The sequence below is a fragment of the Nipponia nippon genome, unplaced genomic scaffold, assembly GCF_047370975.1.
Source record: "Nipponia nippon isolate SJK-2023a ecotype South Korea unplaced genomic scaffold, ASM4737097v1 scaffold_14, whole genome shotgun sequence".
NCBI classification, from domain to species: Eukaryota; Metazoa; Chordata; class Aves; order Pelecaniformes; family Threskiornithidae; genus Nipponia; species Nipponia nippon.
This window is the reverse complement of record NW_028262330.1, coordinates 13,217,139-13,229,403: the sequence shown is the minus strand read 5'-3', so window position 1 is coordinate 13,229,403 and position 12,265 is coordinate 13,217,139. Positions and strand designations below refer to the sequence as shown.

Genomic DNA, 12,265 nt, shown 5'->3' with positions numbered 1-12,265 from the left:
CCCTGTAGTGTCGGTCAAACATGGCGACCCTTCTGCATTCTTTAGGCATATCTTCATATGGGTGTTATGTTGACAAGGGTTCTCTAACGAGCCACAAAACGGGTGCTGAGCCGTGGCGGAGGACTGGAGAGGAGATGGGAAGCCACAGCACCTGTGGGTTTTGTAGGTTTTGCTATTGCAAGAAGGGTAAAAGAACGCAAAGTTCATATCTGGTTGGAGTAAGGCTGGGGTGGGAAGTGCCTGTTTGTAAAGTTGATTAAGATGCAGAGCAGTGAGGACAAATATGTCAAATTTGAATCTAAAATTAGCACTGAGGGCCTAAAATTAAACACCTAAATTATCAGATGTGCGCAATAGTCAAAACTGCTGTTGATTTGAAACCAGAGTGTGGATATTTAGCAGTATTGGAAATCATACCAGAACATTCAATCTTGAATATGGATTTGAAAGTCTGAACTTTACATTCACCCATGGAAATAGCTGGTCTTGGTGCTGAGGAAGTGACAAGTCTTCTGTCTCACTCAGTTGTGTCATCTCCGGGTTGTGTTCATGGTGCCTGGAAGGGATATATTGTGTTTTTTTCATTTTCAAAGCAAAGGAGGAGGATTTTGATACCTGGGTATGACCTGGCTGTGCCTTGGGTCTGAGGACTAGTGCTCCCATCATCATCATTCTCCAGATTCCTGCTGCTTGGATGCCATGACAAGTTAATTATGAGTTTTATGTATTTCTATAGACTGTTCAGTGTGGCCTCAGCATGAGGGGGCTGTTTTGCAAGTAGTTGAAAGGTATTTTTTTGACTTAGCCATTCCAGTTTCAAATAACCTGTCCCCCTCCTTTTACTCTTCTCTCCCCTCCCTGCTCTTTTTTTTTCTTTTGAGATTTGGACATCTTGATACTGTTGACCAACTTGTCTTCTAAAGAAAAGTTTTCCATTAGCTTACATGCCTAACCATCTTTCCCTGAAGACAGTGGCTGTCCTCAATACTCAGAAAAGCAGAAGCCAGCTTCCAGTTATTAGGACATAATAGACTTGAGAAGATGTGTGGGATGAGTCATTTGTTTTTCAGAGTGATGTTCGCTATGAAGAGGTCAGCACTCTGTTCAGAGCCCATTGCTGAGTAATTTTTAGGATGACTTTGGTTAATATTGCGTCACTGGATTCCAGATTCAAGTCTTGCTTGCTCTATCAATTAATCGCTGACCTTTGTGATGTATTTTGTGTTCTTGAAACAAGGCAGGGACAATCAGATAAAATGAGTCTTCTGGGAGCCTGCCCTCCAGGTTTTCTATTCTTTAATAATTCTTCTTATTCTGTCCTGGTGATAGGCAAGCACTTCTTCCTTCCCTGTTGGAGTCACAGTGCATTACCCTTGAATCTCCTGTTTGCTTTGGTCTTTCCCTTTCTACCTCACATTACTAATTGCTTATCAGATTGTCCTGGAATCAAGAAGCTGCTTACAGGTTTGTCACATTTTTTAGCACGGTTTGGGACCAAGTATCGACCCTTTTGTGGCCAGTAATGATATTCTGTGTGCTAAGGCACGCACTGGATTTGCCTGCTCACACCTTAATCTGGTTATTATCCTGGTGTTGCCTATGGGAAGAAGGTTAATAGCATTCTCTCATTTTCTCTTCTCTTTGGGATGACAGTCTGCTGTGATTTTTCCATGCCATCTCAATCTCTCTTTGTACGGTTATTCTCTTGTAGTTCTTGTTTTCTTCTGCTTACCAGCTACGTGTTACCCAAAAGGCATCTTCTGCTTTCACCAGTGTTGGCAGACACTGGAAAAGTCAGCGGTGTTTTTCTCACCTCCCCTGGATGTGGTAATGACGCTTCTGTGGTGTGTCTGGATGGTAATTTATAAAGCACGTGTCTGTGGCTGCTCCACAGCACAGCAGGGTCCAATGCGCTGGCAAGAACCAAGCAGGACAGGTCACCGCAGCACCCTGAACTCCGCTGTTAGCTGTGAGAGCTCATACCATTGAAGAGCTGTGAATCCCCAATCCCGTGGTCTTGGTTTGGACATAAAACAGCCTCTTTCTGCCCCTCCACTTGGAGCTGCTTCTCTTCATCTTTTTTAGCAACTCCCTGTGGCCCTGGTGGCCCTGTTGTCCAGGCCTGTGTCAACGTGTCAGGTGCCTCTGCTGCATGCACGCATGCCTCGTGCCTTTTAGTGCCTTCCTGAGCTCTGTCTTGCAGACTGATGGCTTTCTGGTATTCAACTTTCCCCTCACATTGAGTGTTCCCGGTTTCTTTTACAGTAAGGTGTAGTGGGTTGACCTTGGCTGGATGCCAGGTGCCCACCAAGCTGTTCTATCACTCCCCCTCCTCAATAGGACAGGGCAGGGAGAAAATAAGATGGAAAAGAACTCGTGGGCTGAGATAAAGGCAGGGAGAACACACACCAATTACTGTCACAGGCAAAACAGACTTCACTCGGGGAAATTAATTTAATTTATTGCCAATCAGAGTAGGGTAATGAGAAATAAAACCAAACCTTAGAACACCTTCCCACCACCGCTCCCTTCTTCCTGGGCTCAACTTCACTCCCAATTTCTCTGTCTCCTCCCCTGCAGTGGCACAGGGGGACGGGGAATGGGGGTTGTGGTCAGTTCATCACATGTTGTCTCTGCTGCTCCTTCTTCCTCACGCTCTTCCCCTGCTCCAGCGTGGGGTCCCTCCCACAGGAGACAGTCCTCCATGAACTTCTCCAATGTGAGTCCTTCCTGTGGCCTGCAGTTCTTCATAAACTGCTCCAGCATGGGTCCTTTCCACGTATCCTTCCCACAGGGTGCAGTCCTTCAGGAACAGACTGGTCCAGCATGGGTCCCCCACAGGGTCACAAGTCCTGCCAGCAAACCTGCTCCAGCGTGGTCTCTTCTCCATGGGGTCACAGGTCCTGCCAGGAGCCTACTCCAGTGCAGGGTTCCCACAGGGTCACAGCCTCTTTCAGGCATTCCCCCGTTCCAGCAAGGGGTCGTCCATGGGCTGCAGGTGGATATCTGCCCAACCGTGGACCTCCATGGGCTGCAGGGGGACAGCCTGTCTCACCATGGTCTTCACCAGGAGCTGCAGGGGAATCTCTGCTCCGGTGCCTGGAGCACCTCCTCCCCCTCCTTCTGCACTGCCCTGGGTGTCTGCAGGGCTGTTCTCACATATTCTCACTCCTCTCTCTGGCTGTAATTGCACGGTTCTTTTTTTTCCCCTTCTTACATATGTTATCACAGAGGTGCTACCACCATTGCTGATTGGCTCAGCCTTGGCTAGCAGTGGGTCCGTCTTGGAGCTCGCTGGCTTTGGCTCTCTCAGACATAGGGGAAGCTTCTGGCATCTTCTCACAGAATCCACCCCTGCAGCCCCCCTGCTACCAAAACCTTGCTGCACAAACCCAATACGTGAGGCCGGATCAATAGGGTTTCCCAGCTTCAGTCTCCAGAATGTCATCACCTCTTATTTGTCTCCATCAGTCTTCATCCTCTCCATCTAAGCACCAGCTCCAAGGAACAGGCATTATATGACATGATAATATTTTCCACACTGTTCTCCTTTTGCATCATGGTGTTTTGCATCTGATGTTGCATCATGGTGTTACCCGGGATATTGTCGGTAGCCCCGACCAGGCGGGCCGTGGAGCTGACCCAAGAATGACCAGGGAAGAGCAACCTGGAAATACGCTCAGAGGATGGTGGATGGCCCTGCTCCTGATCTAAATGGTATATAACACTGCTGGTTTTCACAGGGTGGACTAAGAGTATGGGGGGTGTCAGTGCAAGGAGGGAGACTGTGTGTGACTGCTAGAGAAGCTCTGGGCTGTGAGAAGACAGAAGATGGGAGCCGTGCTGGGAAGGTTTTCTGTGCACCCTGAGATAATACCTGTTAGTGGTGGTCGGGCTTGGCCACCTCTGGGTTTTGGAAGTGTAGTTTAATGGCTGGAAATATGACAAGCATCTGTGTTTTCCAAAGAAAGAGAAAATAGCTCTGTGTACAAGCTGCCATCCTTTTTGGATGGAAGGCCCTTTTTGGTGTGAGAGGGGGGAAGTTTGAGTACCTCCTGCTACTGTGACGTTTGTAGAAAGAGGAGAACGTTTCATGCCTTTATTCCTAATGTTGCTCTGCCCGGGGTGGTTGCACAGGCCATTGATGAGAGCACATTTAAGGTTTCTGCTGTGCCTGTGCCTTCCCGAAGGCGGTGGCATGAGGCCTCCCTGTTCACTGGTGTTTTATCAGACATTTTTATGTCTGGGCATTAGGATGTGTGGGAAGGGAGGAGAAATGGATGTGACAGAATGTTTTTGCTGTGGATGCAAGTAGAGCATTAAGGGAAACTTGTTTTCTGTGCTGAGGGGGTGAAACTGGAGGAGTAAAGTTCATAAATGCACATTCCCTGTGCCACCCCCAGGACATCGCTAAAGACAGTCAGTTTGGTTATTTAGGTGTAGCTCCTGTTTCTCTCTTTCCACTGCACAAACACTATTAAATTGTCCCTGCTCAACTCTGTTTGAGCTTTAGCCTCACTGGGGAAACACGACTGTTTCCTTTCCTGTTCCAAAATCCTGCTGTAGGTAAGGGAGGCCAGAAGTCACCATATGACCCCTGGATGTGTTGTGGTCTTTTAGTAGAGGGTCCAGCAGGGCCTCAGGATACACATCACAGCTCCAACTTGCATCTTTTCCACTGGGAATTTAACATGTAACCCAAGCCCAGCTGGGCAGGGGCCTTCACAGTAACATACACGTCTGGGCTTCCAAATATTTCTTTCAGGCAAAGCCCTGACTGAATTTCTTGCTTTTTTAAAATCCTGACAATGTTACAGCAAGTCATTTACCCTTCCATTATTGCACGTGCTTGGCTGAAAGCAGATTTTGTCAGGGCATTTTCTGTTCTCACGGGCTGTGCTGGGAGCTGAGTTTACATCTGCTCATTTTGTAGCGCTGTTGAGTGCTAGGGGGTTTTAATCCCTTGCTTGTTTTGTTGTGGTCGTGTAAACCCCAAAACCTTCCATTCATATATGTATCCAGCACATAATTACTGATTTTTGGGCAGAAGGTCACAAGCCATATCTGCCATCGGCAAAGCCTTACACTTCAATTTCCTGCAATCCCTGAGGACGTGGAGCTGAACAAGAAGCTGCTGCTGAGTTTGCCGACTGAAGAGATTATGTGCTCCTGCGAGCTCAGAGTTGTTTGGATTTACAGTTGTGTCTTTGTGCTGGTGAAAACAGCATTGTAGTGCCAGGCAGCAGGAGACGACAGTGGACGAAGTGCACAAAGAGACTCCTAAGAAACCGCTCTCCACTTGAAGCTGATGCTGAACGTCAATAGCTTCGGTTTATAAGATTTCAAATTGTGCTCTCTCTTCTGGTATAAAAATGGAATTATCAACAAAAGTAAGTGTCTGACTTCCCTTCTGGTAAGTATTTTCATACAGGCAAACAGGTACCCCAGGAGCTCTAAGCAATTCTTTATGAGCCTGATGACAGGACAGTGAAAAACTCCGTGGTCTGCACAGAGCCTGTGTAAATTCATGGAAACAGGTGCTTTTAGAAAGAGACTTTCTGTCTTCAAGTGAGAGCTGGTGTGAGCTTCCCCACCATGCAAATGCTTCAGCCTGTTGCTAGAGAGGGGTCCTGCCTTGCTGGGGTGAGCAGCTGCTCAGTGGAGCAGTGTGTGAGGAGCTGCCACCACTGCCATGCCTCCTGGCTACCAGCTGAATGGGAGATCCCTTCTCAAGCTCATTTGACACTGCATTTTAAAGCCCCTTGAGCCTTGGACCTCTGACAAGGGCTGCACCTGTCAGCAGATCCCAGTTGTAATCTTTCTATTGTGAAAAATGCCCTTCCTGCCACAAGTCTGTAGGACCTTGATGGTTGTGAGGGAACTGATGGGGTGCTGCCTCTGCCTTGTGCGGGGGATGGAGAGGTGGGTGAGTGGCAGGGTGCCCCTGGGCGAGCAGGCAGCTCAGGGAGTGCTGTTTCCTGGTGCACAGGTCCTCCTCAAAACCTGCACATGGCAAAATACCACATGTTCTGTTCTGCTCGTGTCAAGGTTGAGTAGTGAAAGAAAGCGCAGCTGAATTGTAGCATGTCACCTCCACTGCAAAACACACGTGCACAGAGCATGCACGCCTCCTTTACCAGGGATGTGATGTAACATCAGATCTCATGTTCAAAGCTGGATGTATTTGGCTTTGTAATGAGAGAAGCTTCCTGCAAATGCCTGGTCCATGGTGAGGCTCCTGGGCTGTACAAAAATAATCCCAAGAATACCTGAAACAAAAGCTTCCACCTCCTTCCCATTGGATCCTGCTCAAAGCAACGTTTGTGTTGCCCTGGCACCTCTGTCCAGTTTCCAAGCAGAGGCAGTGAGCAGGGGTGGGACAACCTCCTTAGCAGCTCATCCTGATGGTGCTGGTTTCTCCTCTGCTGGGTTCCTCTCTGCTAGCAGGCTGCTCCGGTGTGTGGACCATGCGCGTGGGCTCTCCAACTGTGACCCAAGCAACCATGAGCAAAGGAGAGCAGCAGTATCCTGCTAACAGCTAGAAATACTGCTTTTCTGTGCTGCCAGGGCATTGCTTGCTTTACACACAGGCCCTCCATGCTTTTGGGAGTCCCACTCGAGTGTGAGCCTGTGCTGCTGGACAGGGCAGGGAGCAGGTTAGTGAGTGTCTGTGCTCCCAGACGTGTTTCTTCCCTCTAGGTGGATGAGCTGAAGGCCAAGCTGGCAGCCCAAGAAGTGGAGCTGAAGCAGAAGAATGATGATGCTGACAAGCTGATCCAGGTGGTGGGGGTGGAGACAGAGAAAGTGAGCAGGGAAAAGGCAATCGCCGATGAGGAGGAGCAGAAAGTGGCACTTATCACCCAGGAGGTTGAGCAGCAACAGAAGGACTGTGAGGAGGACCTGGCCAAAGCTGAACCTGCCCTGGCAGCTGCCCAAGCCGCTCTGAACACCCTCAACAAGGTAGGGTGAAGGTTCCCATGGCAATCCAGTATCTTCCCTCTGCATTGTAGGGGGGCAGTGTCATCTGATGGCCCAAGTTTTTGGGCATTGTATTGACCCTCCTCCAGCTTCTTCCCAGCTAGTGCATACTTGGTCCCTGGTGTAACTCAGAGCAGCCATGAGGCTGCACCAAGTTACCCTTTACTCACGGCCATGGAGAGCAGGAGGAACTGGAGGTGGGTGCTTCATTTGCACCTCTTCTCCACTGTTTGCTGGCTCCACTGCTTCTTGTCCTGCCCCATAAGGAAGGGGAGGTGACCTTACTGTCACCCTCCTTCAGGACCCAGGGAAGAGTGTCTCAGAGGGATCACCAGTTCTGTACCTCTGCCTTGCTGTCTGGGCACACTCAGCACAGCGGGAGCTGAGAACACTCCAAAACAGCAACAAGGCAGAGTTTACACCCAGCTACATTGTGAGCCTTTCTCCCCAGCGGTATAGCTGGTGCTGAGAACGTTGCACAGACAGATATCGTGTGAGCCCTGCAGACCGGTGTTGGTGGGTGTGGGGCTGGCAGTTTGTGGTTGCAGCTGGCAGTGAGCGTGGGCATCCTCCGAGTTCCCACTTGACCCATTTCCTACTTTGGAAAGGGATCTGTGATGGGAAGGCTCATGTCCCCCCCCCCGAGTCTGCGGCACAGTGGGCCAAGTGTCTTCCTGCAACCCATGGCAAATGCCTTGCTTGTCCAAGGGAGAAGACAAGGTGGGGGAAGAAGGACAAGAGATCCAGAGGTGCAGTGGAGAGAGCTGGTGACTTCTTGGGCTCCTCTGAGCATCTTTCCCTCATGAATTCCCTGCTGTGGTAGGGACAAAACATGGTGGCCTGAGGGTTGGACTGATCTTCTCCAGCTGTACTGGGGTGGGATTTGCCTTGTCCTTTCTTTGTCCAAGATGTTCTTCAGGCCTTGTTGAGTGTGATGCTCAATGTCTGAAACATACAGCTTGGCTCCACAAGTGCACTCATGGGGTGGCTTTTGATTTGACACAATAAGAATTGCTGTCACAGAAATCTCATTCCATGTTTGGGTTTATCCAGTACTGGGGCTTCTCGGGTGGGGAAAGGACCTGTTCTTCAGCAGTGCCTTTGGGCTGGGCAGGACACTGTTGTGGGTGGTGGGTAGTTGGGTACTGAGTGCAGGGTGACCTCTTGGTAGAGCTGTATGTTGCTGCAGACAAGGTGACTCCAAAGCAAGATGCAACTGGGGAAATGTATAACCCGGAGATAAGGACTGCTCTGATTGCAGCAGACTAATTGATTGATTTAGGGAAGGCTTTTGATACCTTGGAAGGTTTTTCCTCCAAGGGCACTTCAGGAGCTCCTGTTTGGAGCCTGGCACTTTGAGATGGGCCCCAGAGACACATACCTACAATTTATCTTGGTCTGCAGCTCACACAGCATCCTGGATCAGCAAATTTCCACTGCACCCAGGGCAGAGCAGTGGCCACACACCAGGTGCAGCTAGAAAATCAGTTATTCCCATGATCATAGCAAGACATGGCTCAATCATGCCTCAACCATGGCTCAATCATAGCCTCATTGAGGGAGAAGAAAGCAACTCCGAGGCATGAGGAATGGGGTTTCTGTTTGATTAGCTTTCAGGAAACATGTGGTTTTGCTGCAGAGGTGTGTTGCTTTGTCTCTTGTTCCTGGAAAGGAAAGAACTGTACAAAGGGAAAATATTTGTCTCTTCATTAGTTTTGGTTTCGTGCTGGAGCTGTAGAATAACTCATTAGGCAAAGATTAGGGAGATGCTGGGATTTTCTCTAGGGACCCGTAAAGCAGCAATAGCAGAGCACTGGAAGGCATGGTCTCCCTTACCTTGTGATTGGAGATGCATCAGGGAGCTTGACCTGCTTGCTGACATGAATGATCAACAATATTTATGTGTGTATATACAGTTTCTCCCCAATTATCTAAGTCTTCTTATTTGGACAGCACTGTTATATGCAACATTAATAGGGAAAACAGTGAGAAAAGCTGTCGAGTAGAATGCAGTAATAAATAGATACAGTCAGCTACCAAGGAGCTCGGTAAGTACGTGGATACATGGACATTTCTGTGCTGGTGTCACCTGTTAGTTGAAAGAAGAGCAGCCATGTCGATTCATAGAATTGTCTAGGTTGGAAAAAACCTTTAAGATCATCGAGTCCAACCATTAACCCAGCGCTGCCAAGTTCGCCACTAGACCATGTCCCCAAGCACCACATCTACCTGTCTTTTAAATACCTCCAGGGATGGGGACTCAACCACTTCCCTGGGCAGCCTGTGCCAGTGCTTAATAACCCTCTCCGTGAAGAAATTTTTCCTAATATCCAAACTAAACCTCCCCTGGCACAACTTGAGGCCATTTCCTCTCGTTCTATCGCCTGTTATTTGGGAGAAGAGACCAACCCCCACCTGGCTACAGCCTCCTTTCAGGCAGTTGTAGAGAGCCATAAGGTCTCCCCTCAGCCTCTTCTTCTCCAGGCTGAGCACCCCCAGCTCCCTCAGCTGCTCCTCAGATGACTTGTTCTCTAGACCCTTCGCCAGCTTCGTTGCCCATCTCTGGCCACGCTCCAGCACCTCGATGTCCTTCTTGTAGCAAGGGGCCCAAAACTGAACACAGGATTTGAGGTGTGGCCTCACCAGTGCTGAGTACAGGGGGAAAAAAATCTATGATCCTATGATTCTAAACCAAAGTCACTGTTCATCATTCATTATTGTAATCAGAGCACCCGCTGTTCATGAGACAGTTCCCAAGCAATGGTAGTTACGAGTAACAAATGTGTGTTATTTTTTTTGGTATACAAATTTTTCCAGCAAAACTGAAAATACTTCACCACATCAGTGTGTGATCAGGTGAAGGGGGCCATGACATGTGCATTACTTTCTCATCAGGCACAAATTAAACCCAACTTGATTTCGGCTCCTTTTTTTGTGGTGGGAGGATTGTCTTTCTGGTGCTTTAAATAACCCCCTTTGGTGCCTTCAAAACCATCTGTAGCCATGCTGCTTTCCAGAGGGGGAGGCCCAGCTCAGCCAGCCTTCAGCAGGATTTAGTTCTTTGTGTGTTCCTCACAATTTAAACTTCTCTTTTCCTTTTTTTCGTTTGAGCCAAGAAGCGAGTGCAGGCTGGCTCAACCCAGCTTCGGCTGGGCAGTGGCTGCACTTGGGGAAGCTGCTGCAGCCATTTGTGTCCCCTGCTTTAGTGTTAATGCCTTTTGCAGGGTTTGATGGCAATGCGAGTGCCTGCAGCAAATTCAGAGGCTATTTAAGGTGTTAAAAAGCGTTAATTATATACATATATGAGATAATTATATATATATAAAAATAATTAAGGTAATTAATTATTATATGGACCATGATGAATCACATGTGGGTTATGATAGACCCAGCACAGAATACCTGTAAAATAAAAATGCAAACCCAGACCTGATAGTGAGTTTGAAAACTTGGGAAATGAGTTTTTAGAGACAAAAATGCCATTTTACCTCTTACAGTGCAGTTTGTCTGCTAGCCCTGTGAGATGCCTGGGCTTTTTCTCAGCATCCGAATCCCCTGGGCCCTAAGGACTGCAGGACATGGGGCTCAGCAGATGTGATGTTTCGGCATCCTCATCTCCTTTTTGAGGGGGTGAGAATGGGGAGATCATGGCATACGGACTCCGGGACTACCTTCCCCTGCTGGTGTGTCTCTGCTTAGCACAAAGCATTTTCCAAGACAAGGCAGCAGCTGTCCTGTGGAGACAGATGGGCAGTTTGTGCCCCCTTGAAAAGGAGGATGGTACTTGGCCAGTGCTGCTCAGTCTCCACACAGGTTACAGTGAGCAGAAGACAGTGACTATCAAAGGCAACAAACTTCCTGTGCAATAGCCTGCAAGGAATATCCCCTGGAGATGATCCAGAGGCATTCGAGGATGCCATAGTGGCTGGAGTTCCTGAGGTAGGTGGCACTTGGTGGCAGTGTCCTGTCCAGTTTCCATCCCAGGGGTACAGAAGAAGAATTCAGAGGGATTTGTTAAAATGCAACCAATTGATGCCATCAGGGAAAAGGGCAGAGCTCCTTTTACCTGATACCCAAGTTTATCAGCGTGGCCCTCACCGTGGACCTCACTTGTCCTCTTTCCGTGGTGCCAGCAGCTCTCGCAGTAAGGAAGGAAACCATCCACCCCATGCTGCCCAGGTCTTCCTTGATCTCCTGGCCGGGACAGCATCATTCTCCCTTCCATTCAGGATAGTAGTGACACCGTTCCTGTCATGTCATGGAAGTGCTCACCTCCTAGGAATAAAGCAATGGTACCAGCTCAGCATTCCATTTCCACTGAGATGCAGGCTGTTAAACACAGGCTGCTTTTCCAGAGCCCTCCCAGCCCCCTGAGCACCAGCCCCCAGCACGTGTGGGGCTGGGGAGAGGCCACATTGCACATGCTGCTCCTGGCTGAGCAGAGCAGGGTGCTCAGGATGGAGGAGGGCATGTTGGGGCGCACGTCTGCGCTCACGGTTGGCTCCATGTCATTGAGCATGTTAATTACAGACATTTTACACTGGAAATGCACACAGCTCCCAAGGGCCTGTCTCTATCAGCTTGATTATTAACAAAAGCTAAAAGCAAGCAAAGACACATTTAGGAATAGATTCATGTCAGATACCTTTATCCAAAAAATGGATGCTCAAAAGTACCAGACTATCCCACCTTGCTTCCATAGACAGAAACTGATAGAAGCAGAATATCAGAGAATATAGATTAAAAACTATTCAAAACGGATAGAAAGAGGAACTGACAGAGGTTCATAGATTTTTCTTAAACTGGTGTTGAAACTGCCCTTGTCCTTGTTTTGACAACAGAGTGTCATCTGAGAACAGCTGACTTACCTGCGCTGATTTTTCCTATGCAAAAGCTAACTGGGATGTGCATGGAGAGAGGATTTTACGTGTCAGCAGATCAAACCCTCAGCATCGCGTTGTTGTCACAGTTGCAAGTGTGTTAGGAAATGCGTGCTTTGTCTGCAATTCAGCTTTTTTTTGCTTAAGATTCATCCCACTTAATATTAGGGACTTGCTAAAACCACCTGTGTTCATGGTGGAGGAGGTGGGGACTCCCCCTTGGACAAGGGTGTCCCCAGAGATTAGCTGATTCTCATGGGGGGACTGCCTGTTCACCCCAATGACTGCTCTCCTGCTGAAAGTGCTTGGTTAAAGTGCCTAAATTTGGGCTGGATGATGGCCCCGTGGAAACATGGGTGCATGCAAATAATTCGACAAGACCTTAACGCATGGGTGTCTGGCACAGG

General features: G+C 48.6%; 1 protein-coding gene across 1 annotated transcript in view; it reads left to right on the top strand.

The window, feature by feature from the left end:
• DNAH9 (dynein axonemal heavy chain 9) overlaps positions 1–12,265 on the top strand; it is a 174,845-nt gene that overhangs the window by 59,567 nt on the left and 103,013 nt on the right. Inside the window, exon 29 of the mRNA XM_087751325.1 lies at positions 6,700–6,960. Coding sequence (XP_087607451.1) covers positions 6,700–6,960 — 261 coding nt within the window. The remainder of the gene's footprint in view (positions 1–6,699; positions 6,961–12,265) is intronic.